The sequence below is a fragment of the Stigmatopora argus genome, chromosome 17, assembly GCF_051989625.1.
Source record: "Stigmatopora argus isolate UIUO_Sarg chromosome 17, RoL_Sarg_1.0, whole genome shotgun sequence".
NCBI lineage: Eukaryota > Metazoa > Chordata > Actinopteri > Syngnathiformes > Syngnathidae > Stigmatopora > Stigmatopora argus.
The window spans coordinates 8,653,202-8,681,053 of NC_135403.1; the positions used below are offsets into that span (position 1 = coordinate 8,653,202).

A 27,852-nucleotide genomic window follows, 5' to 3' on the forward strand; every position below is an offset into this window, starting at 1 on the left:
GCAGGTTTATTGTTAAAAGGCATCTTCAGATCTCTATAGGAATGTAGGTTACAGTGGTACCTTTAATTAATCCCTGTGGCCTTAATGGTAAACTTTGGAATTTAACAAAGAAAACTAAAACAGTGCAGCTTTATAATTTAGTCAAACAATGAAGCCCAAATTATTTTTGGAGTAATTAAAAGCATTTGCAAATTGAGCGTTTACCGTCTGTTTTACCGTCACACTAAACATTTTATATGAACTCCAAGCAGGTGTTTGCTTACCTTTAAAAGCATAATTCAAACAGCATATGGTATTGTTAGGGGATCTGGGCAAGTGACAAGTATAGTCAGTGTTAATTTATGCATTGCTGCTTCATCTTGTCACCGCTCTTGAGCTCAAGGGATTTTTCTTCCATCGTAAAGAGGAAGGCTGGTGAACAGGAGAAGGAGGAGTGAAGAAATAACATAGGAAATGTGACTGTAATGCAGCTTGCAAGTGCAAGCGTGGATTTTCTACTTGCTCTCTGACCAAATCCCACCATTTCAGGAGATTAACCTCAGCATGCGATAAATGTTCGTCTTCCGCTTTCCCTCCAATTGAAGCAAGAAACTCCACAAGCCACAGTGGCATGTAAGATAAAAGAAATGATCACCTAATTCACTCGAGCACAAAATACAATTCTGGTGAGAGGAGTAAAAAGTAGGAAGAACTTACCTAGCCTACTGCTCAGAATTTTCCTCATTCAATTGTTATTAAACAAAGTACTTATTCAAACAGACCCATGCTTAGCAAATAAGTTGTGGCACCATAATTTTCCCACGGAATTTCTATTTCTTTGGAATGTCGAATTAATTGCAGTGTTCCGTGCTTTTACAACCCATAACATTACTCACATATGGCAGCTACTGCTGATTGCTGAAGGTGCCTTCTCCAGATTGCCGGTACGCACTAAGCCACTTAAAATGAGCCGCTTAAATGTAGAAATGATTGCCCTCAAATACAAAGTAATACAGGCAGCGTAAAACAGGGATTTTCTATATGTCACAGTTTGACTTGACTTTCTAAAATGTAAAATCTGTTTTGTTCTTGGAGTCTTCAGAATGCTCGTCTTCAGTGTATTCCAAATGAAATTGTAGTTTACTATGTAACACTGTTAAACTAGAGTGCATGAGTAAGTAATATATATGTGTATGTATATATATGTATATATATATGTATATGTATATGTATATATATGTATATATATATGTATATGTATATGTATATATATGCATGTGTATATATATGTTTATATGTACGTGTATATATATGTATATTTGTATATATGTATATGTGTGTATATATATATATGCATATGTATATATGGATTGTGACACTAATACTTTTCGAGGGAATCATTTACATTTTAAATCCTTAAAAACCTTTTTAATGTTATTGTTAAATATCCATGTTTCAACATCCAACCACTGTTGGCTCTAGGCCTGAATTGTCTATCTCAAACCTCACTGGTGTAGGTTTATTATTTGGACAAGACTTCCAAAACTTATCGACCTGCCAGAAGTTGTTTTTAATTATCTATTAGCACTTGGTCGTGTGCCTTCTCCATCTCTTACTTTTATTTCTGTGTTGATCTATGTCTGACTCACCGACAAACACATTTATTTATCTGGAAGCTCACACTATAAAAAGACGTGTAGGCATTGTTAGCAAAATAACTGCGAGAAGTGGTATGAAGAAAAAAAATGTTCTCACAGTAAATGTGTGATTGCCTGGAGAACCAAGTGCATGCGATGAATGCATGTATTTCCTTTGGGTTTATTTTGCCAAATACCTCCTACACAACTGAATAATACATATGGAAAAGGTGTTGAAGTAATTAAAGTCCGCCAACCCACCTTTGTCAAAAATGCCCCCCCCCTACATAAGCTAATGAGCCCATTGGTCACGCAGGGACTAGAAGTCTGTAGTGGAGGAGGTGAGTGATAGTGAGTAACTGTGTGGGTTATGATTATGATTAGAACCTGTGGGTCATGAGAGCTCATTGAATTTCCATCAATGCCCACAGGCTGAGGTCCAGCCAAGGAGTGCTTTTGTCAAATGTGGAGCATCTATAGTAGCAATAGGCAGGCGTACTCCATGTATTTGAATATTACCACTGATGAGGAAAATGCATGAATGCCTCATCTAGTTCGCAGTCTGTTCTTGACTGTCCCTGTAGAGTGTTGAATGTATGCCCCCACTGGGCTTGCCTGCATTCTTATGATAAAAGGAGGAAAAAATTTCCTCTGGCTTTTTTTTCTTTCGGAACCAGACACAGACATATTCATTAGTGAGGAATGGCTATGTTAGTTGAAATGTCACGGGGTCAAACTGTCTCTCTAAGCTAATGACTTACAAGTCTGTCTTAGATAGTGCTATAATATTCTGGTGTTGGAAGAGTTCATTTACACTCTTGTTTCCTAGGAATTTGAATGCTAATTGTGGCACCACTAACGAGAGGAGCACAGATGTTATTGACATATAAAAAAGAAAAAACAATCTGTGTCAATATTTGTCTATCACTTTAAACATTAAACAATTAAATTGTTGTAGAAACTTTGTAAAGAGGATTAGGAAACCTATTTTAGGTCAAGTCTTGTCTCAAGTCATTTAGTTAACTTATGGAAAAACAAGAATGACCCGCATGTATGACATGAAAGAAGGATAAAGACATCCAGGATAAACCTCGTAGTTCCTCAAATGCTCTCACTGCTCGAGCCTTTTTCTTTCTCTCCTCTTGTTGATTTATTCACCGGGCTCAGGGTTCATTTGCCAAGCCCTTTTTGTAGATTTAAGAAGACAAACAGCGCTGCAAATCCACCAGAACAGTGCTAGACTAAAGACATTCTGCCCTGTCGTCTGCTTAATCGTAATGAAAACAGAGGCATATCAGAGCCTAAACCTTGTGTCTTCAGGCAAATATCATGCTCAGTCTTTGAAGTGTTTGGTGTCTGCCTCATGGCCTCAGAGCAAACACTTCCTTTCTAATATACTAAATACACATGCATGTGGATGCGAAGAAAAAAAGTGCTGTTCACTTGGGATGACATTAATTCACATTTGTCTGCTTTTATGTTACGATCGGTTACAATTGACATTCGTGGTCAGTCCAAGTTTCACAACAGTGTAGATGATAAAATAATGTCGTCTCACACACAGTTACATATGAGGGATCCACAATCATAGTGTTTGAAGGATAAAACATTAAAACAGATGATCATCTTCTGCACATGGAGCAGTTAACACAACATTGATGCACACCGAATATATGCTTCAGGCTAAAGACTATTAAAGCATATTAGTGCTAACAATGAACTGAAGATAGAACTGCTGGCTGGCTCAGCTTATGCTTGGCTGTAACTCAACTATTTAGATTTAGAATAACACACAGCTCCAGGAAGCGATATTAAAAACCATTTGAAGTCATGGTCGGCCAATTAGTTATTACGTCTTGATATGAATGCCATGCGCCTACTCTTAGTTGTATATTTAGACTTAAAAACAGCTTGTGTACAACATTAGAAATATTCACTGCCAACATTATATTGGAGACAGCAGGTTTCAGAGGCAACCTTTAATGCGGTTCTAATCTCTTCCGGTAAATATATCTACAAGTCTTGTGTCATGCCTCTTAAAAAGGCAGGATTAGGCTGAGGCCCAATCGTTCTTCAATAATCTTTGTTCATAACTTTTACTAAGACAATTCAAGGAATTTAATTCCAAAACCTCAAAACCAAGCCAGTGGTGTCTTTTCAAATGTTTAAAACGAAGCACATTTTCATCTCCCATGGTATTAACAGTTCATGCAAATCTTTGAGTGGTCTTAGGTCACAACATTTATGACCAGCAGTCCCAACACTTCTGATTAAATGAATGTTTTCCTCCGTAAACTGTGAGCATCTCTGCATGTGATCGGAGCACCATCCATCTCTGCCATGTCTCATTCTATCAGCTCAGTGACAGTCACAACTTTATCTTTACTTCTTATTTGTCTGTGTCAATGTTAGCAGCATGACGACGGTCACGCATGAAGTGTTTGCTGAAGAGATGCAGTGCAAGTAGATACTGTATGAGGTTGATGCTGTTCATTTAATTTCACTGCAGTGTAGGCATTATCTTTGTTTTAATGGCAATTATTATATTTAAATGTCATCAAACCTTTTGTAGAGACAATTGGACAATGCCACCAGCAATCCACCTGCTTCTTCAATTTCCAATGAACACAGAATGTGCATTAAATTGCTAATTATGTTGGCTCATCACAGTGCTTTTGGTGAGCACTTCCTTGATTTTACATGTCCAGTAAGTCATTTCCATCTATTAATTGCCATTATTTAAGGAGGTAGCATTTCTCGTTATGTTTGATTGGCTGAGTCTAATTAGACTCCATAACTCATGTTTGCCCTCACTTGCTGGCCTCGCAGAATAATGACACATTTACATGGAAGATCTAACCAATTTTAATTTATCAGGTTTTTTTTTTTCTCTCCATGGTGGGAGGAAGTTTAGCGAAATGACAAACAGATGTAGTATTTCCAATTTCCATGTGTTCTTAACAACTAATTATTCCTTGGTTTTATTTCACGGTCATCCATCTACTTTTTGGCCCTCTAATTTGTCCATGTAGGCTTGTGTAAGTGAACGCAGTTGGCAGGACCTAAATGCTTTTCTTTGTATCTTGCTTGGCTTAGCATTGGCTTGTCCAGGCAGTTGAAATCAATGGAGGCAAGAGGCAACTGTGGCTCTGTGTAGAGCAGATGGCAAAAGAATGGATCTTCCTCTCGCTGTGGCTTGCTTTGCTACATACAAATGGGTCATCTCACCTCCATTTGTTGGTCATATATCGTTGGTCATTTTCGTCCATCTCGCCAAAAGGACACCTTTCCACCAATCTGATGTCCTACAAGTGCAATCGTTGGATTGTAGTCAGGTGCTTCTTGTTTCTGTGAGAAATTTATTGGTTAAACTGTCTGTGCTGGGTTGTTTTGCACAAAGACCAGGACCCGCTGTGGCCCTTGAGCTAGGCCTTGGCACGGTAAACTGGTTCATAGAAAAGGGGAGTATCTAGAGATAATCTGTTATAGAAATTTATTCATTGAAAGGCAAGGCAAACTAAATTTAGTAGGTTACTTGAGCTATAAATGTTACAACAATTGTACTTGCCACTCTATACCTTCTGTCCTACTATGTAAACCGATTGCTACAGCAAAATGTGGCTGCTGTCTACGAAAGGAGAGACAATCAGAAGTAAGATGGGGGAAAAACGACGAAAGCTTGTTACTTTGAGTTTTTTTCCATCTATAACGGGGAGAAACATCAATTACGATGTGATTGAATATTGTTAGCACAACTCTTAGGATGTTGGCTTTGTTGAGATGAATGGAGCAGCTCAGCCCAACGTAGATATCTGTGTCGGCTTCTGTTTGTGTTGTGCATACAGCCTCGCTGTCAGTAATTATAGCGCTGTGTCGCTGTCTGGCTTGGCCTGCCAATCAAATCATGAGAGAGTTATGCACGACAGCGCTGAAACATCTGTGCTGAAAATGCTCTCAAATGCTTTACTAACAGCTCTAGCTTCACCTCAAAGTGCTCCTGTAACTGTGTGCAAAAAGAGGTTGAGAGACGGCAATATAATACTCACTATATTGCAGCCAATGAAGATCAGAAGTGATGGCAGAACCTAGGAATTGATTTAAGGATGAAGAGGTAAAAATTGTGCAAATAAAATTGCACTAGTGCCGGGTGTTTTAAGGATTTCACCCATTCCAACAATAATTGCAATTTGGAAAGAGGGTGGGATCTTCACTTCAGGGTGTGAGCCCCGGCAACTCCTCCACACCAATAAGCAGGCTTCTCTCTATTCCCGTTAACAAGTGAAGCATTTGTTGGAGCAGCTTGACAGAAGAAGGAAATGGTTTGCTTAGTGGATGTTTGATGTGGCAAAAGTGAGTGAAGATTACTTTGCGATTTGGCCAGTTAAATGGGCACTTGCATTTATGGGTGAACACCAAATTTTAAAAGTGTGTAGCGCAGTCTACCAAACTAGGGCCCTTAGAGTTAATAGAACAAACAATGCCGTTGGTTTAGAAGACACATTTCAATGTTTGTTATACTTGTTTTGTCTTGAGGAAAACAAAACCACATGTTAGTCCAGTTGTAGACCACATCTGGTGAAAGTAGAATGATTTGTGTGACAAAATGGAATGGCTAAAAACAAGCCACTGTTTAACTTGACAAGTCACACCTGTTTCAATATGTTGGTAGCCTCAGCCAAAAATCCTGTTTAAATTCCACATTCATGCATATTTTCCATCCAAATTGCATCTATGTATCTATGCTGTATATTCTGGTACACACTCAAATGCAACCTTTTAAAGAGATACATATTTTAGACTTGCTGATCATAAAGTATGTAAAAATTGATTCATGCATCTAGTAAAGGCAGTCGTAACGGATAAGAATCAAATACATATTGTGTATTGTTGCTGATGGTTAGTAAGTTTACATAGAAGTAGAAAAAAATTAAAATGCATTGGTCTTCAATCGCCACCAGATAAACCCAATTTATCTTAAAGAGACGTTTGAAGCGGAGATATATTGGCCTGCCTTCAGCGAAATCATGAAAGTGTGTTGTTTTCTGGCGTTATCAATGTGCTATAAGCTGATAGGGAAAGCATGCTTTGGGAAGGCAAGGATAACCTATGCCAAATCTGGTAAAATACCTCAAATCTTGATTAAAATCTCTGGCTTCTACTTGCTCTAAGAAGCCAATCATCATATCAATCTTTCCCTTGCATCACTTCATTCTCGTAAAGATTGTTTATCAGTGTATAATTATCCATTTTGTTGTGTATTAAGAGTGTTGTAACAAGTTAAAGTTTGGCAGTTTTATTGTGCGCAATTGTCGCAAAATTGTCAATAAAAGACAATGTTTTCAGGAATTAAACTATAGAGCTGTTGTTAGACTTTGGTTTTGGAAATTTGTTAATTTCATGTTTGGCACACTGGCTGTGCTTAAGTGATAGCATTTTTTATTTAAACTTTTTTTTTTTCAAAGAATTTCTCAATTTTCAGATTTAGATTATTTGAGCAACTATATTTCACATTAAGATGATTTACATTAAACCCCGTCTCTTTTCCTTTAAGAACACTAAAGTAAATTGCTGTTTTTGTCACTATTTTCATTCCTAATTTATGGAAACAACGCTGACTTTTCATGACCATTAGAATAAAATTCTGCCATATCTCACAGTATAATCTATAAACCATGGAAAGTGACTTGATGGATTTGACAATTGCTCAGAAGGAAATTAGCAAAGAGGTTCATGCACATAGCAATCTCAGCAATTTGTTTACACTGATTAAATCGTGGCAGCATAGCGGATGCGTGGTTAGCACGTCAACCCCACAGTTAGGAAATCAAGGATTCAATCTGGCCCCCCGGTTTTCCCGTGTAGAGTTTGTACGTTGCCCGTGCTCAGGTTCTCTCCCACTTCTCAACAACATGCTAAAGTACTTTTCTTTCCCTTCTTTTTTTACGTGATTACTGACTGTGAAGCAGGTTGGACTATTATTAACTTTTCTTCAGCTGCCCTTTGTGATTGTGCGTCATAGTATATATGGACTAATCAGAGATGAGTAAAGCCTGAGCCCCATGCCGTCCATCTCTGGTGACCCTGATATTTCTCTGGTTGTGTGGGGGTACTATGACCAGGGCTTATAAGGACTGTTGCTGAAAGTTAAATGACACATTCTTATTCACACTCACAAATACAGTATATTGGATACTTGCAATAACCGTTAGTGGTCGACACATGTTGCTGCCTCTATTAAAAGTAGGCTTGTCAAGATAAATTTTAGTAGCCAATATATTCTTTCATAATTGATTGTCGATATGTGGTACTATTGTCAACAACAAAATAGAAACAATTTAAACCCTAATGTAGTTACAATATATCACTAACTCTAACAGTCAAGGAGCTTAATTTGTTTTGGGGAGAATGGTATTTGAGAGTGCATTGAGTTTATTCCATTTTTTTTTATTAACACCAAACCTTTTATTTTAGGACGTTGCACCGACATTTTAATATGACTGATGAAATAATGTCAGTGTACCTACTTGGGGGAGCTGTCAAATTGAAACTTCCAAACTGGATCAATGCAAGGGAACATTATTACCTAGCATAATGGAAACCATGACCTCAGGACATAAGTACATTCTCGGTAAAGGTATGAGGAATGTTCAGCGAGTAGTTGTTATTTTGTAAATGGTAAAAACAGACGAAGACGAAGTGGTGGAGGGATTTGTGTTGTTGTTTTGTTTTAGTGAAGTTGAAAGAAGGTCGCACATTGAGCAGAAACTTAATTAAGAATTGTGCCCAGGGCTCTGTTTGCATGGCATATGCATCAGGAAGGAGAGAGAGCCAGATACGGATCATTGGCTACCTGGGTCAGGTCATATGAAAGAGAAATATTTAAATATATACCATGCCAAACTAGCTGGAAATTGCATTAAGTGTGTGTGAAGTAATTCACACCCACCATGCCATCAGTATTCATACGAGCTCTGAAATAACGGAGAGGCACGAAAAAGAAATATTATTAGTAAATCTCGAGTATTGGTTCCACCTATTTTTCAATTTCGTCATCATTTGTGCAATTTGGAATCCTTTTACCATGGGATCGATTAGTGATTGGTTTGGCCAAAGCTTTTAAACTTTTATTTCAGCGCTGGTATTTTCTCCTACTGGAAAATGGGAAAAGTCATCAATAGAAAAGATTTATTTTGAATTCATGCGCTCATTCACTTACTGCATTAATCACATACAACGCTTTTAGAAGCCATGTGTTTAATCTATTAATAATGTTTGCGTAGAATCTGTGTCTGGTAGCGACACAGACATAGTTCAGGAGAGAGCATACCATAAAGTGTAGTCCATGTGCTCAGACCAATAATGTGTGCACTGGAACTATAGTAGATTGTACACGAAGTATTTTATAGTCCTGTATACCATATTTGAGATGTTGTAGCTATGGCATTAAAAGCAAATAAAACAGCTGGATATGGTCCTAATCACTGAAAGCTGCAATAATAGTTGTTCCGATCAACCATGGAGAAGATAATGTATACCTGTAACTCTAAATATGTCTGTACATGTTTTTCTGTTAAAGGCACTAATTCTTGCATGCATCTGTATTTAATATATTTAGCAAATTGCCCCACGTTGCAGAGTCCCGAAACCAATGGTAGGTAAAATAATGCTAAAATGAAATTTGCTTCTCAGCCCTCGGACTAATTGTAATCTTGATAAAAGGCATTTTAATAGTATGACTTTATATTATGTTTAAGAGATATGCATTCTTTGCCGAAATTTACTGTTTAGTGGTTGGGCTTGCAAGTCTCCTTTTTAATATTACTAACAGTTCTTTATGAGTAAATTTTGGGGGACACAACCCACCTGTGGCCTTTTCTTGTCTTTGTAAGGAAAGACACTCAAATCGGACGTAATAATCTGTTTATGGGGCGTAAAATGAATTGCCATATAATTCTACAATTTAGTGTAGATATATCGTTCTTTTAATTATGGAATAATGAAAATGGTAATGATTGTTGTTGGAGCTCAGTATGTCGTGAAACTATTATGTTGTAACAAGTAGTACGAGTTATTGCAGTCTATTGCAGGTAGTTATGCTTCTATGTTAGGTTGAAGTCAAAATATGATGGGAGGATAAAATAATATGCATAGCGAATGAGTGTGAAACAGGGGGACTTGCTTTACTCTGCAAGTGACTGCTATTAGCTTTTAATTCTGAAACAAATTATGCAATTAGCTCTGGCATCAGGATGTAGGCCATGAGAGAGGACGGCGTAACCTTCATTTCATCTGTTCTGCTGCATGGCAAGCGAGAGGGCGACCCATTTAATGAGAGAATTTCTTACCCCGAGTATCTGTAAGTGCCACTTTAGCTTCTCTTTGAGTGCTTTATTTTTCCCATTTATAGTGAGGATTTTCATAACGTGTGTGTGTTTCCTTTTTGAAAGAAAAAAAAATCTTGTGTCCTTAAAACAAAGAGGTAATTTGTCTGTTTATATGAGATAATACTGTCTGGGAATTTGCCTTCCCTGCTTGACTGTGAAACCGAAAGGTGTTAATTTCAAGGTGTATATGTGGTAACATGTTGAGCTTCTGCACAATAACACTTCTGACAGTTCACTCTAAGTAGATGAAGAAATAAAATTCATGCATGAAAGGATTAGGTTGGTTCATCACCCCCTAGTGACATACAATACAAAAATGCCATAAACAATGGTACAGATGGCCACACTAATGAGAAATAAGTAAAAAAAGAAATTGTGAAGGGCTATAAGTATTTAGTATTATCCATTGCTTAGCGAATGAGCTACTGTCATATCCATAACTCTTGATGAATGGAATTTTAGATATTTTCTTGGAGAGGCAATGATTGAAGAAACACTCGTATTCATAGAATTTGCTATTTCATGCAAAAAAGTCTAATGTATTTATTTTTATAAACCATGAGAATGTTAAGCCATCTGTTCAGAAATATTTTAGCCAATGAACTACAGGCATATCTTGATTTATGACTGTGTTTCCATTTAATTTGAATTATTAGTTGGACTCCTACTTAACCATAATATTAATTTGAAATAATTACATTTATCATTAGGCATGAAATGTTCAGTCCATTGGGAGGTTTGTGTTTTTTTGGGCGAATTTGTTTGTTTTGTGGCGATCACTGCAGAAAATATCACGAAAATGTGTCAATCTGGCTTCTCTGTTTATTAATCCTTGAGCACAGTTGTCTGAGAAACTGTTCATATTGTTTGCAGTTGCCATAGTTACTGTTAAGATGCAGAGGCCACAGCTCAGTGCGAGGAGCGATTACATTGGGACAAATATGTTTTATTGATTTTAGAGGAGCTGAAATTAACTTTAGTGCTTGTCATTTTAAGGATGTATTTTTGCTTCAAGACAAATCTAGACTAAGGGAATGTCCTTAAGGCCAGGTGATAGTCATTTCATGGATGCATTTACATGTCAGACAGGAACAAATGATATTCGTTGTTATCTGAGCTGCTGGAATGGATTATATCTCATTTTAGTGTGTATAGATACAATTGATGTTTTTGCTATAAGGTTACTCGATGGTGTTGCAGTTCAGTGTGAATATAAAAGTGGCTCATAGTATGTAAAAAAATTAATGACATTAATAACGATGGTGATGTTATGCTTATTATACTGTTATCATGGAAATGTTTTTCCATGTCCAACGTAGATGATTATCTAATTGCCATGCAATTTCACACAGTGGAAAGCTCAAAGACTTCTATTATGCACTACTGCTTAATTAGAAAATCTCCTTTCATAGTCATGAAATCCTGTCACAAAACCCTTTTCACCATTCCAACATGTAGTCCTCTCACGCATAATTGTATTACAGACTGCATGACATTGTTCCTGCTTAATTCACAGCCTGCAGACAATGAGACTATGTGCCATGTAGCACTGAGAGTTTACACTCAATGATGACTGCAATAGGCAACGGCTCACACTGTCTGTAAAACATTTACTACAACTAAGTGCAGCGCTAACCCGTTAACATTGGGTTCATTGTCATGATTTGTTTTAAACAATCCTCAGAACTGAACAACCCCATGGGGGATTGGTTTGCTCGTCGTCCTCACAGTTCTGAGATCAAGAGTTCAATCTCTGGTGGGTTCAGACTTTCCTGTGGAGTTTGCATGTTCTACCCGGGCTTGTGTGGGTCTTCACCGGGAGCTCCGGTTTCTCCCACATCCCGAGAGTATGCAAGGTAGTCTCATTGATCTAGGTATGAATGTGAGTGTGAATGGTTGTCTGTCGATTTGTGCCCTGCAATTGGCTGACTGTCAGTTCAGGGTGTCCCCTCCTTGGTGCCCATCGTTGGCTGGGGTAGGCCCCAGCAAAACACTCGTGAGGATAAGTGGTTCCTCAGTGGACATTTGCAACCGACAGGTTGTAATTTTTGCTGGTGTACGTATTTGTTTAGGTGGGCTCAAGGAAGATGGACATACCAAACATAAAGTTAATTTTTCACTCTAGAGTATTTTGTTCCCTTTTGATAGGCACTATTTTTCATATCGTATTCATCAATATGAACTCATAATTCCTACTCTTGGCCTGATATCTATTGGTCTTATAATATTCATGCAATCTCCTATAGGGCTTCTTTATCAGTTACCATATATATTTTTTTACCAGCATCACATTAAGTAGCAGATAATGAAACAGCTTTGCATCCTTACACTTGCTGCATCATGGCAGCCAGCACCATCTAGCACAAAGACACATCTGGCACCTCCACATTTGCCACTTAGCTAAATTACATTACTTCTAGCCTGGTGCCTCTAACAAGCTACTCTGTGTATTTCACTGGGAAAATACGAAGGTAACATGGCAAGAGACAAAGAGGGAGAGTACCTAATACGGTGTTAACGATTGCTCAGTGAGTTCCTCTGCTTCCTATTACACACACTGTGCACCTTTTAACCTTGTTAGCAGGCCACGACAGCACGCCATCCCAGAATGCTTGTATGCCGATTCGGTGTGGCTCAGGTGCTGGATTCATAGCGATTTTAGGTCTGTAATTAAAACTGAAATTTAATTCTGGTAATCTGGCAGAGGTTAGGGAGGAAGAATAATTAATGAATGTGTGAAAGATGAGGGGAAAGACGCTTGTGGTGGTTGGCTAGCCACATATCAGTGAGAGATACTTCACAGAGGCTGTTCAAACATGACTTTAAAAAGGCTTATCTTTCCAAGGGTTAATGAGGAGCGACTAGCTAAGTCGGCTACAAATGCACAACAGAGGTGTCATCTTCCACTGCAGTGGCACGCTTGTCACAAACACATATGTGCATGCACACGATAAGCTCCAGGCATCCTATGATCCAATCCTCATTTCCAGTGACATCCTCAAACCATTTAATTACTTTTGCTCTCGATACAATTCGCATGAATCCGCGGACTAAAGATGTAATCTTAGTTTTCGACATCTGTGTCTTTCTCCATCTTCAATGAAGGCTTACAATTACGATGTAGTATTTCAGGTGGCTGGGCATGGGCTCTGTGTGTATTTCTTCCAAAATTATTAGAATGTTTGGCATTCACACTACGGCATTAAGTCATGCATATCCTGGCCATGCACATGCTGCAGATTTATGTCGATGCCACACAGGTTTTATTGTAAATGCAGCCTGCTGCATGAGGCACGGTATCTAGGTGTCCACCTTGTTTTTCACCTGCAGGGAAGCAAACCTTTCCTCTGTGTTATCAGCGGCACAGGCTGCTGTCGAGATGGCTGGGGGAAGGGACAAATACAGTAGCATATGTTTTCATGAATATGTATGAAAATTATTATTTATTCTGTTAAAAATGTGGTATTATTTAAAAATTACAATCATTATCTCATGTAACACTGCAGTAATGTAATGTGAACACGATAGTATTCCCACCAATTATGGCATTACAGTACGGTGGATAATGTTTGTACATTGAATGTGGTTATTTGTCCAAGCACAGAAAATGCCATTGGGTGACTGAAAACTAGTACAAATGGGATTTCTTTTTAGTTTGTAATGCCAGAGAAGAGTATTTCTAGGACTCTCTGCACAAAAATAACAATGTTTTCAGTACTTTATTTTTCACCACCAGCATCAGTGCTCATGTGGGACACAACAGTGTGTGTTTGACAGAAGTTGTGTCTCCTACAGAGATGGATAGCACCCTGCTTGTAGACCACTAAGTAATCCAACCAATGATAAATTACTACTCTCACTGACACCCAAATTACATTCATTGCCCAAACTTGAGAGGAAAAAATAGGGCTTTTAGCTGTAGCGTCTCGTCATCGGTTACGGTGTCGCTCAAGGCCTCTAATAAATAGAAGAGACAAAGGGTCGTTCAGGGATGTGTCACATTGATATCCTTTCCTGCAAACGTTGTGCTCCTGGGAGTTCATTCACGGCTTTTTAACAGCTTGTTGTGATCCATTTTAAATGTAAATATCCCAAAGAATGTTCCCTTTTAAGAGCCTAAATATATTCTGTCGATATGAGAACAGCCTCAGTTAGCCTACATTCTGGTGGCAGTCTATTTGCGGTGCATGTATAACAAATCCCCCAACACAAGGGATGGCTTAATGAATTTAATGAGTTTTTCTAATTACAGGAGGAAGTTAGCCCATGTCAAGTAGACTTTTTTTTTGTTGAAAGAATTCACCTCAAAATCAGTTGTGAATGAGAAATTCAGGAGTGATGTCTAACTTCATTGGAAGGGAATGAAGGTTTACTTTCTTTTTTTTTAATTTATATTTTTGGTGATCTGACTGATCCCAAGGCAGAAAGCTCTATTTCGGTATGTAGAATGTGACATAAAAGCCGTAGCATCACTTTTTTACTTGAGAAATGCCAATGCTGTACAGTAATTAAAAAAAATTGGGTTTGACATGAAATAAGACAGTTTTGATTGCTACTTGCGTCCACATTTTTCCTTTAAGTAACTCATAATTCATCAACTTAATTCATCTTGGGTCTCTGTTTGACCACTGATTAAAAGGAATGGAATGAAAGTCACCTACGTGCAGCTGGCAAGGAGTGGACGGTGGCGGCGATCCCGTCAAACGTTGCCAATAATGTGACATTTTCCAGGCATTCCAAATAGCACAATTATGTGCCTTCCCAACTCTTCAGCAGTGAGGAACATTACATTACTCTGTCATTATAACACATCAAAAGTGTCCACTGTATTCACTGTCATCTGTTAACTGATATTCTTTAATGGCGCACTGTAGCGGTAATTAATTAAGAAAACACCCGATTTATTTGATCTGGAAGTCAATCCTTCCTCCAAAGGTATAAATCATTTCTGTTGCTGCAGCTCAAATTAATTTACGTGCTGCATCTCCTCACGTCCTTTGAGGATTTAATTATCTTAGCAAACAGGCTCTGGGTGTATTGAATATACAGTGTGATATTCTATCACAATCATGTGGAAGCTAAAACCGTGCTGGGTCTCGTTGTTTCATTATGACTGTCTCATTTCAGCATCACTTGGCACCAGCACTACAAGAAAAGAAGTAAGCGCAATATCATGTTTAATAAAGGGATCATATCAAATATTCCAATGGAATTACTAAAGCACAATAGGATAGCTTGGGTTTCAGCCACTCGCATTTAAATTAACACATGTTAATCTTGCCATGTGGTACATAGAAGATTTACAATAGAATTCAGTCGCAAAAACTCTGGATTTTCTATTAGAAAATACGCATGAAGATAGAATGACTGATTAAGAGAAAGTTGCCAATGTTAAAACAAGTTTCCTCTTCACTCTGAACTAATATGCAGTATGCCAGTTATACGCCCCCAATAAAACCTATATGTAAGATAATTGAAACGTGAACGCAAAGACGAAACTTCATTGTCATTCCTTTATTTTGACGATGCTGGTGTAACGTGCATGCTAACAGACGGACAAAGAGATATATTCTCGTTTTGCACAGAAACAGCATGATTCGCTAGGGATTTTCGCACAAACCGGACCCCTGAAGGGAAGGGGCCGGCGTAAATCAGCTGGTGTCAGAGCTCCAGCCACCCACAGCCTCTTATCGCTGCATGCAGGTGGACACACTCACAGATTGATTGGTAGATAGTCGGTTTGACAGGCAGGGCGCCACGCAGCCAGGTAGAGAAGCTGCTTCCAGGCACATGTGACAAGGATGGAGGCAATCTGCTGGAGGCAAAGGCACAGTTTGACCAGGAACTAGGCAACAGACACCATTGGGATGAAATTTCATCGTGCATTGTAAATTGAATTGTTTTATAGACAGTAAGTCAAAACCTTCTCAACGCTGATTCTCCAAATGCGATGGCCTAAGACTGTACTGATTAGAAAGGAGATGGTCAAACAGCATCCGCAGGAACTACAACTGTCATAGCAAATTGTTCTGCGTTAAAGATAGATAGATCATTGATTTCAGAAAGTTGTGGAGTTTGATAAGTCCAATCTCGGAAGTTAGGCCAGTATCGACCAATCGGGTTGTTGTTTTTTCCAACTCTAGAGGCTTTGCAGGGTGTCTCAAAAGAACGTATTTTAACCAGAGTGCAATCTGTTGAGCGGTGGACATGTGATTGTTGAGTCTTTACACCAGAGAAGGGATAAGGAAAAGGGTTGTGTTAAAAGGGTTGGACAGGATCATATAGAGCAAAACGTGTTCATAAGTCTCCTATTCTCTCACCATATCTGAACAACTCTGGTGGTTGTGTTTATATTACATACCAGTGTTTAGGGAACCATACCAATATTACTCTATGAACCTTTTTCTGGGAGGGACAGAAAATCCCTAGTTCCATAGGGAATGGATATTTCCAGCAGTATATAAGGTAGAAACTTAAACAGAAATGGAAGGATGATTCTTGTTGAGCCAATATTGCTGAAATTGATAACCAAAATGGAAAAAAATAAATGTTGGGAATGTAATCTATCTTACATTTAAGGGTGAACATGAGCATAAAAGCCAGTCCTCTACAATTGTCTGATCGTCAGTGCAGCTTGTTTTCAAAATCAAATATACTATGAAATTATGCGCCTGAGTCAGTAAATACATCAAATACATCATTTTAACAATTAAAATAGTCTTGCATTGATAAGGTATGCAATTACTTCCACTAGAACTGTGTAACATTTTGTTGAGATAATTGCAATTACTACTAAAACGGGAGACGAAGACAAAAATTAGGTATTTTATTTGAGATTTCATTTCTCATGCGAAACTGTTTTCACTTTAATTATAATATTTGTAATTACAATGATCAAATGTTGATGATAATGATAAACATTAATCATTGTTAATGGTAAGCAAACTCAAATTCTGTAGGTCTCTACCACACTAATGAGCTTTCTCTTTATAGCCACACAATAAAAAGCAAGATAATCTGCATGTTCAATTTAGTGGTTCTTCATTTTATGGAATTGGCTTTCTCTTGGTTGCTTAATTATATGTTCCGATTCCCTTGGGTCACCGAATTCAATTTGAAATTAGAATACAGACTTGGAATGATTGAAATGTATTAAATAGGTATGCAAGCACAATCAAACTGAACAAAAATGTGCAAAAACTATTTAAAACTGTATAAAAATTGCACAATAATCCACTATATAGCGCCAATGTGACTCATTCTTCCTAACACTGACTACATTTAAATTTTACAATGGCAGCCAGAAGTAGAAGTGTTTTGGCTACTACTGTTTCTAGTAAAATTCACAGGCATGCAAACACACCCTGTAGACAATAGGACTATAGGCAAGGACAGTGTGTACCCCTCTTTTGAATCCAATGGATCTAAGCAGACAGAGGCGTGTATTAGTGTCAGAGAGCATTTAGGGTGTTCTCGATTATACACAGCCATGTTGTGTACCACTGCCAAGCTTGGTTTGTTGTTACCCATCAGAGTCTATTAGAGCAGTACTAAGAGGATGTTTCATTCCATGGACTTGCCTGTTTTGGGTCATGCATCATGAGCAAAACCCATTGCTTACGCAGACAGTAGATGCCATATCAGCTTGCTTGATCTGCGTTGTGGAATTCTCCCAAAAATCTTAGTCTAATGATTAACAACACTGTTACTGTATTCATCTCGTATACTGTTCTCTTGTTTTTCCTCTATTTATTTTTAGCAGTATTGTTCTTATTAGTTATTTCCAATGAAGACCTTCGTTTTTTGAGCGGTTGTTCTTGGCTTTTCTGTTAACATTCGTCTGAACCGTTTCTTCAATTCGTCATGAGTTGTCACCCAGCGGGTACCAACAATTTTAAGCACACCAACATTTGCACTCCCAATTATATTGAGAGTGTTCGTTTTAACATTGCATTTCCCATCAGACATCCCCATTCCCTTCCACAAAGGTGTGGGGACCATATGTGAATAATTTACCTTCTTTAGCTCCAAAGGTGGAAATTAGAAGTACTAACACCAGTTTTCCCGCTTGAAGTCAGGTGTGCCGAACACTTCAAAATCAAAGGAAGTGAATGTTGTACAAATGAGGCCTCCAGTTGGCCTATTCAACTTGCACATGTCTATAACAACCTCTCCCTGAATCATGAATGAAAACCTATATTTTATTGAGGCACTACTGTGGTGAGAAAGTAGCACTAGCTCAGAGAAGGTCTGTGGGAGATCAGAGGATTGCATCAATGAAGCAATTTTAACATTTTTAAATATAACTCGCCTTATGTGGTGCATAGTGATAACAGTCAGTTAAACCTATGTGCCATGTTTTCTTGGAATCATATTGATTTATACTAGATAGTTAAATTTTGAATTATTTACCTTTCACTCCTGCGTCAGATCACCGATTCTGAGCTTTAGCTGACTGCGTGTACAAAAAATATCCAAATTACATTAATCTTACAAGAGATAAAACATTTATGTGACTTGTATAAGGCCGCAGTATTAAAATAACAGTTTTTTTTAAATGTAAACACTATATATTGGTACTTTTAACTTTGAAATCCTTAGTAGAGCTTTCCTCTTGCGTTACAACCATCGACCATTTGCCCGGAAGCCAATTTAGGACATCTTGACACGTCAGTCTACATTCCTTTTATAACAGAAGATATGTACAATGCAGAAAAATGACTTAACAAAAGGGACTCGTGAAGAAAGTGGCAAGAGAATTAAAGATTTAAGGCGTACTAGACATTTGAGAACAGCCAGTATTAAAGCTGTCATATTGCACACAACACACCTTCACCTTTGTGACACCTACTTAGAGAAATACAGCAAAACCCTTTTATGACATCTGAAGGCACCCATTTTACCTTTTTATTATTTAAGCTTTTTTCAGAAAATAGTCACAATGTGAAAAAAGACTCAACACTCAATAATTCTTTCCTTTCTGTCTTTCGCTCTTTGCTTATTATTCATGGCATGTGAATGCTACTTATTTTTCCAGCATTTACACCCTCCTTGAATGCCACATGCAACTTAAGAGGGAAGTCAGTTGCCCCGGAATGATTTTTTAACTTCACCATGCTCTGCATGGTTTATCAGAGCTAGTGTAGACTTCTTATGTGGTAATAATAAATATAAAAACTATTTAAGTAAGGGTTATTCATTGTCAAGTATCGGACTTCAATTAAATTTATTTTCTAAATTCTGCTTTTCAATTGAAATAAATAGTTGTTTTATGCATGTATTATTTCTATTCATCATCTTTTTATTTGTATATCCCTAAAAATTGGCCAATATAGTTTCTTATAGCGAGCTTGGGAATTTTCTGGGCCAAAGCAGGACTTATTTGCTTTCACCTTTTCAATTTAAATAAACCTTAGAGTTAATCGTCTGAGATGTGGAGTGCTCTGAAGTCTCTTTGCAGCTACTATTACCATAGCGACATCCTTCCCTGAATTATTAATTTGCTCTTAAGTAGTCTAGGAAAGTGCTTGTCAACAGATAAGTGTGTGTTTTTTTTTACCTGGGAAAAAAAATAGATCTTTGTGCAAGTGCAGTCATTAACATTTCACTGAAAAGCTCCATGTTTCAGCCTCACATATAGAATTCTGTTTTCTATTGTACAATAGCTATACTGTACTTTGTATGCTGCCACCCCAATAATTACCTCGTAAAGTGGCACACAAATCATCCCTTTAAAATAGTGAATATTTTCAACAAATAAATTAGTGCAAAAAAAGATTTGTGGATGTGACTGCTACCAGTGTTATTGATGAATATAAAGACCATATTTCTCTTAAACTATTTCACACAACTGAGCATAGAAAAAATACAGTTGAAAGTGATCATGTTTTTTCATGTATAATTAGGAATAGATTAGCTACAAATTAATAGCAAATAATTTATGATGAAATAATTGCAGAATTATGACTAATGGGCTTTGATGTTGTAGCATTGAACCATTGTGAATGAGTAGGTGTGTCTCTCATTACATCTCGTTATGTTATATTCTTTTGGGTTTGTACGAGTCATTTTTTAACATTTTGTATTGCTCTAAAGACATTTTGCAGATCTACCTAATGTTGTCGGGAGTGACTGCTTTTATTATACCCTTGTCAACAACAACAAAACTGAAAAAAGAGATTCTGCCATTCCCACTTCTCACTATGTGAAATGTTGGCATGACATGAAATTATCACTGACATTTTTATTCGCCAGTGGTCATATACTGTCATTGCACTTTGTGTGCAGGCTTCGTTTCCACTTAATGTACATTTCAGTGAGTTGAAGAACATGAGATATACTGTCTTCTCTTTTCCCCAACAAAATCCATGCCTCCCTTTGCCTTCACTCTAACAATTAGATGGCTTATGTGTGTGAATCCCTTGTGGCCAAGCAGCCAGGCTGTCAGAAACTTATGACTAGCCATGTTGTTCAAACATCGTGTCACAACCAAAGCCTGGCAGGATGACAGATAGTCCCTTCAATGTATAGTGACAAACAAATTAGTGCGAAGATGCTTCTCGCTACCTTCCAGATGTGTTGGGTTCTGCGATATGGAACAGCCGGTGAAAAGTGGCCACGTCCCATCTGTGCTTTGTCTAAATCATCAACGCGGCATTTTGCATGGAACAAAAAAAGTGGGAACAACCAGGCAAATTAGATGCATCAGAAAATGAAATATATACCCAATAAAAACTTGAGGATTTGAGAGGAAAAAAAAAATGTAATTGGGGGAAAAAGTTTCTCTTTTCAAATGTTCTCTGTAGAATTGAATAATGAGAAGTCTAAGTTCTGTAATATAGACAGTAGATTATTTTTTACTTCTGTTCCCAATTGTAGAGCATTGTTTCTGTTCTTTGTAAGGCTAATTACAAACGCAATGATTGGTGATTCCAGAAAGGCACAGCCGCAGTGGTGATTTCTTGACAAGCAACATGACAAGGCACTAATATTGAAATTAAATTACATATTGGAATTGGTTCCTTGTACGCAAGATCCCAAATCTCTTAAACACAAACAATGTTTTTGCTTGCTGAGATATTGGACGAAAATTGTGTGAAGCAGCCTGAAAAATATTAGAACTACTTTGTCATTACAACACTGTCGTAAATATGACAAAATGCCTGTTATCAGGTGAGGCTTGTCAAACTAAGGTTTGAGTCCTCGGCTCCGTCCGATTGCCAGTAATTGAGTCATTCTCATGGATGGTGGCATACGTTAATAATGTATTTTGTTAAACAGGAAAAGGAATATGCATTACAGCTGCCACTTATCAGACACAAATTACGATTAGATTTTTGTTGCATCTTTGCTGCCAAAAAGACTGAGTCAAACTTTTCTCTTTCTATCCATCCTGCATTTTAGCTAATGTGATATTTAAGATTGCAGGTTTTCTCATTTTTAACCTGTACGTACCTCCACTTTTTCCCCCCAACAAGCTTTTGGTATTATAATGCTCTATACTTGAGATCTTGCTATTCTGGTGCTAAAAGCTTTTGCAGTCACATTTTCCAAAGGAAGCATACTTTTACTCCACGACCCCAAATGCACAACATAAAAGAAACATGGTGTGAAAAATTCATATTCTACTGCTATTTCAAATAGCATACTTCTAGACTGCACATGTAACATTAAAAGGCTTTTGTTGTCCAATATTCTTAAACTTTCGTCTTCCCTGAATTCAAGCATGCCACTCCAAGGAATTCTATGACCGGGAAGGCAAAAAATAGATAAACTTTTATTCAGCGCCACATTCCAAAGAACCTCATTTCCAAACCCTTGTTGAAAATGACAATTCGAAGCACTTTGTAATGTAGTTAAACGCAATTGATGTTTTTTTGTTGGTATTTTTAGGCTACATTCACATAATTTAAAAAAAAGAGTTATCATGGCTTGGGAAAAAAAGGTGTCTCTGTGCCAATGGTGTAAAAACAGTGTCAATAAACGACACTCAATAGCGTATTTTTCCAAAGATTTAGATTAGTCACATGACAAAATCTGTATTTATCTGCTGGGGGAAAACAAATCAGCCAGACTATTTAGTGGTTTATTGACTGTCAATAGGAGCTTTGCAGGAAAATAAAGAGAGTGGCAGCAAAGAAAGAGAGCGAGGGGTCCAGTCAATGATTTTCCCCTAGCGCCTGTTTCAATAGCGTCTGCCTTCACTCATCTGACCCATTCGTGATGCTAAGGTATTGGGAAATCTGTTCGGGCTCATTTCCCTCATCTCACAAATGATACAGGGAGAGCAAGTAGTCACTCACATTGTGAATGGACACAGATCCAAGTTTTGTCATGTGGCCACGTGCCGAGATTTTCCTTCGCTTCTCCAACTTTGGTGGAAACAAATGAGCATCGTCTCGTCCGTCTGTGTCACGGTATGCGGCGAGGGTTTGGACGCAGTGAGCTGAGACTTTATTGGCATGCATTGTCTCCTTCATTCATTCCGCTGATGAATGAAAAGAAATGGATGAGAGATACTGTGAAGGGCACGCAAGGTAATGATGTCCACAACAGGCGTGACGTGTTTGATGAATATAACACAGGAAGGCTTTGAACGATCACTTTTTGACCTTTGTCAAATTATTGGTTGCTATGAGGATCTTTCTTAACTTGTGGGGGATCAATCGCAGGGTAAATAAATATAGACAAACAACTCCTTTACATCGATGGACATTCGTAGTCTTCAATTATCCTGACTTGCAGCTTTTTGGAATGTGGAGTGGAAAACCAAGTACCTGGAAAAGCATCAGTGGTACAGACAACCAATAGTACCATTATTATATTGTGAATTATGGTCTATTGTCTATTTAAATTGATGAGGTTGAAAATATACTGTGCTTCAATGGGAAAATCAATCACTCGTTACGCTGTTAACCACTAAAAGAAACTGCCTATGCTGTTGTACACAGCCTACTCATAAATCAGACCCTGTGCTTGTGCCAGCACTTCATAAAGCTATGAAATGACGATCAGTGGTGGCATTTCAGAAATGACCTCTAAACCACACAGCTTTCCTTTCTAGGCTATAGTTGATTCAGCAGCATCTGTAAATAGCAAATAGAATATTTTCTGCTCTTTCCTAGGACATTTTAATTAACTGTGGGACTTGCGGGGCTTTCTCCAACTGTCAGTAATGAAGTGTTAAAAATTCTCAAAAACATGTCATTCCTGAAGACAAGCTTTATATTACGGGGTTATTCACTCTAAGATAGATTCTTGAGTTCTGTTGTCTAGCTAAAGCATTTTGTTAGTTCAATTGTCTTTATTTTGTGCAAAAACTTATGGTACTAGGTTGTTGTTGTTTTTTAAACAATTTTAGAACCGATATTCATAAGGTCTAATACTAGCTCTGGTTATGTATTTTTCGCCACCTGTTTTCCTACAGACACACGTTCATATTTATTAGAAAAACAAGAGCAAAAGCCAGAGTTAATAGCATAGTCATATCATCCAACGCAAGCCCGTGAAAGACACTTGATTGCTTATTACCAGTCAATATTTTACTCTTTAATTTGTCTACTAAGATCCATTGATAGAAAATCTACCCTGATAGCCTAAGAGACCATGGAGGCTGATTTTAAAATACTCAGAATAATGGTGGTCCTGCGAGTCATTTTGGTGCCAAATAGCAGCCTCTGTTTGGCTGCTGGCCATAATTAGGTCAGAATGCAAATGGCTCTATTGTCATGTCGGACCAAAGCGACCAGCACAATTGCTATCTCTGTGTTTAAAGCGTATCAGTATGTGTCAGTGAGTCATTTAGCCTCTTAAGTGCTGTTGAGCTGCGATCATAGCAAGAGAGCACCGAGGGCCAATTTTCTTCACGAACCTTAAGCTTTTATCAAACCATGTTCATTGCACTTTAAATGTTGTGGAGCATTTACTGGGTAGGTGATACTGTTGCTGCCCCACAACTGAGGTCTTAAAGGTCTAAGACTGCATCTACCTTTGGTTGACCTCTGACCCTCTTACTTATCGTCATTTCTCCCGCAAAACCTCCTTATCCTTTCCTCTCCTTGAAATTCCGTTTATTGATGATTAGCTGCCGTTTCAAGCACAGAGGGATTGTAATTAAGGAGCCAGGCTAGCCTGTCAATTCGGCTCAGCATTGCATGAAGAGCACCAGACTAAGTGTTTGCTCTAATAGGGCTTCAAACTGCAAACAACACGCATACCTGGACAACAGGAGGTCCCTTGGGGGTAACTGGAGAGAGCAGCTGCCAGCAAGTTAGCTGTAATTTCAAAAGAATTTTATCCCCAGAAGTGAAGGGTCTTAGTTGGTTTGAAAAAAAAAAAGACCTCAGGTGGATAATCACAGAAGCTCTGTTTCTGCGTTTGGTCCAGTGCTTATCCAGGCTTTTAATCGATTATACTATCAAAACCTTTAATATGTTGCCTTGCTCATGTTGACCGTGCATGTCCTTTGTCTCCCCTCCAGAGAAAGTCAGTATGCTGTCGGCATTGATCACTCCCTTCAAGTACATCAGCCCTGGGACCAGCAGCACAGAGGACGAGGACAGTTTAAGTAAGATAATGTCTCCTTTTTCTCATTCTCTAACTCTGTGACTGTAGCATTCATCGGACGATCTCATTTTAGGCCAAATCAACTGATCCAAAAGTGGTCATGACATATTACTGGATTTCAAGCAGTCAATTAAACAAAATGTGCAGTGTCCTCTTAATGAAAGAGTCTCACAGCAATAACATGCCCACCTTTTTGATGAGTAAAACTATTAATAGTCCAAAAGAGCTCCCCTGAGCTATAGTCAGTGAAACCAAATCCATTGATAAAAATAATAAAAAGTGAGATTGATATGAATAATCAGGATCCACATTGAGTCTTCTACAACTTAATTTTTCTCTAATTTATAGCTATGTGGGTGAAGCTGATTTTACATGCTGGAATAAAATGGTGATTCAGGTTGAAAATAAAAATATTGTGCATTTTCACAATAATAAAACGACAAGAAACAAAAATGTCAATGGCCAACCATCACCTGATCCTAGTCCCCCATTATAATTCTTTGAGGGAGCTCTAAACATTTTTTATAAATTTCTCATTAGAAATGCAATGCACCGCCACTTTGTAACTAGATTTGAGTGTATCGCAGCTGTTCAGCCTCTACTCTTTGGGAGGATGATACTGTGAAATATAGCAAGCTATAAACCGTTCTGTCATCCATTCTGAATGCGCCTACCACTGGTGGAATCCCCAACCCCGTTACAAATAGGATTTTTGCTTTGCATTGGCCACGGGGACCAGTTTCTCACTTACAACAAGGATTTCCAACCAATTTACAGACCGATTACAGAATGATTTGGCAGATAGTACCCCCCATTTTACAGGATTTTTTAAAGCGCTATCACCAAGGCCCATGGTATGAGATTGCCTTAATATTGTTTCATTAAATATCAAGGTGTTCAATCAGCCGGGAGAAATTTCCTCCATTCATTTTGTTCAGCAGAGATTAAGTACATTCTTCCCCTTCAGGTACGAGCAGTGCAGAGGTGAAAGAAAACCGCAACATTGATAACTTGGAGGATCGCTCCTTAGCATCTGCTGAGTGTCAATCACCCTTCTGTGCTGAATCTGCAAGAAGTGGAAATTCTGGTCTGAAGCGAAAACGCCCACTGGAAGAAGACAACAACAGTTACCTAGGCCAACTCCGTCTGATCTGTAAGAAACTGTCCTGGTCAGAGGCACCAAAGAATGCTTTGGTTCAGCTCAATGAGCTAAAACCAGGCCTGCAGTATCAGATGGTGTCGCAAACTGGTCCTGTCCACGCTCCTGTTTTCTCTATCGCTGTTGAGGTTAATGGATTAACCTTTGAAGGAACGGGACCCACAAAGAAGAAAGCTAAGATGCGGGCAGCAGAGTTGGCTCTTAAATCCTTTATTCAGTTCCCCAATGCTCCTCAGGCCCACCTGGCCATGGGAAACATCTCCAACCCATCTGCCGACTTCACCTCAGACCAAGCTGACTTCCCTGACACTCTTTTCAAAGAGTTTCAATCTTCTCCATGCTCTGATGGCCTCACCCTTTGCAACTCAGAAGCAGAAAGTCAGCTATTATCAAGTGAACTGCTGAGACATGGGCGCTTGCTTCGCCATACTTTGGACCTGATGGTACAGGCTCAACAGCGGTTAGGGGGCATTGTTCCAGAGCCAAATGTGCCCAAAGGTCCTGTGGTTCTGCTCAATGAGCTCCGTCCCGGCTTGCGCTATGCCTGTCTTTCCGAACGAGCCAAGGGCAGACGACTGCGTAGCTTTGTTATGGCGGTTCGTGTGGATGGACGGATTTTTGAGGGCTGTGGTCGCAGCAAGAAAATGGCTAAGATTCATGCAGCCCAGTGTGCTCTCGAGGCTCTCTTCAATATCAGGACAGCACCTGACGGGAGGACGCGCCTCAAAGCCAGCAGAAAGATATGTCCTCATTTGCCCCAGGTGAGTGCAGAATTGCTTTTAGCTAAATTTCTTTACCACACACTCAGAACTACAAGGTTATGTAATATCCAAAATAGCAGTCTTGGAACTCAGAGCCAAACATGCTGAGAAATATTAAAAAGGCACCGGACGCAAAGTAGATTGTTATCTAAATGTTCAACACAGGAATCAGATTTAAACTGTGTTTTTGCCACAGCGAGTATGAATTGAATCTTTTGCTTGAAGCTTATCGGAAAGCATGGAAAAATTAGTAAACAAACACTGAGCCCATGCCATGGTCATTTACCCAAATAGACAAATTGCAATCAGAGTCAGGAAAGTAGTTTTTAAAGAACTTGAGGAAATTGGAAATCAGCTGTGAGATTGCCTGGCACCTGTTGATGCTTTTTCAAACTTCATTTCAGCCACTGAAATCGATTTACGGAAACTATCTCAATTACATTGTCAGACTGATATATTATGTTGTTTGTATGGTGTATGTAAATCTGTATCTCTCTCTATATATATGTATGTATTATATATATAATACATATATATATATATATATATATATATATATATATATATATATATATATATATATAGTCTTTTTAAGGGATTTTATTGCCACAATTGTGTCAGGCACATGTTGGGTAGTATTAACATCCATTTTCATCCTTGAAGAAATAAACCGGCAAGTGTCCTTCCCTAGAGCATGGCATCAACCTAGCAATTCTGCACGTTTGCCTGGGAGAAACTTTTCCTGTTTCCCCTCTGCCACGGTGTCTAAAGCGATTTTAAGAGGATTTGGCGCACCAGTTTAGTTCCAGAGAGTACTCTTTTGTGGATATTTCTTGCAAGTCAGACACGCAGTCTGCTTGACTCACTAGTAGTTCATTTCAAATGCTAAAGGAGGAAAGTAGAACAATTTGGGAACAGGACGTGTTTGAGATTCGGCTGCAATTAACCATAAATACTCAAATGCTCTATTTTAGCCTGGCAATTGTGCAAAACACTGATTGCATGGACAATCCGTGGCTGCCCTTTGGCTAAGATGTAGGTGTACTTTTATGTAGTTGGATGTGAACTGTTTGTAGAAGGCACTATTTTGCTAAGCTATTTGTGGTTTTGGTGAGCAATATTTTTTTTTAGTCTTCTTAATGTTGCTCAGCTGGAATCTGAATTTCCAGGGGTGAATTTCAAATGTCAACATTGAAACAACAATAGTTGAGGAATAAGGATTAAAATGTCTCCTAGTAAGAGATTTTCTTTCCTAAAAGTTGTTGCCCACGTTTTAAAGGTTATTCATCGGTGAGATTAGGTTGCTGTAATGTCTTTTCAATTTTAGAATTAGTTTTAATGTTCTTTCCTTGTGCTTGTCGAATGCC

The 27,852-nt window shown here is 38.3% G+C and overlaps 1 protein-coding gene across 2 annotated transcripts in view; it reads left to right on the forward strand.

Annotated features, from left to right (window-relative positions):
* Positions 1-27,852, forward strand: part of adarb2 (adenosine deaminase RNA specific B2 (inactive)) — a 149,257-nt gene that overhangs the window by 83,330 nt on the left and 38,075 nt on the right. For both annotated transcript variants that reach the window (XM_077623937.1, XM_077623938.1), the window contains 2 exons: positions 24,480-24,566; positions 25,533-26,485. In XM_077623937.1, the coding sequence (XP_077480063.1) occupies positions 24,480-24,566; positions 25,533-26,485 (1,040 nt within the window). The remainder of the gene's footprint in view (positions 1-24,479; positions 24,567-25,532; positions 26,486-27,852) is intronic.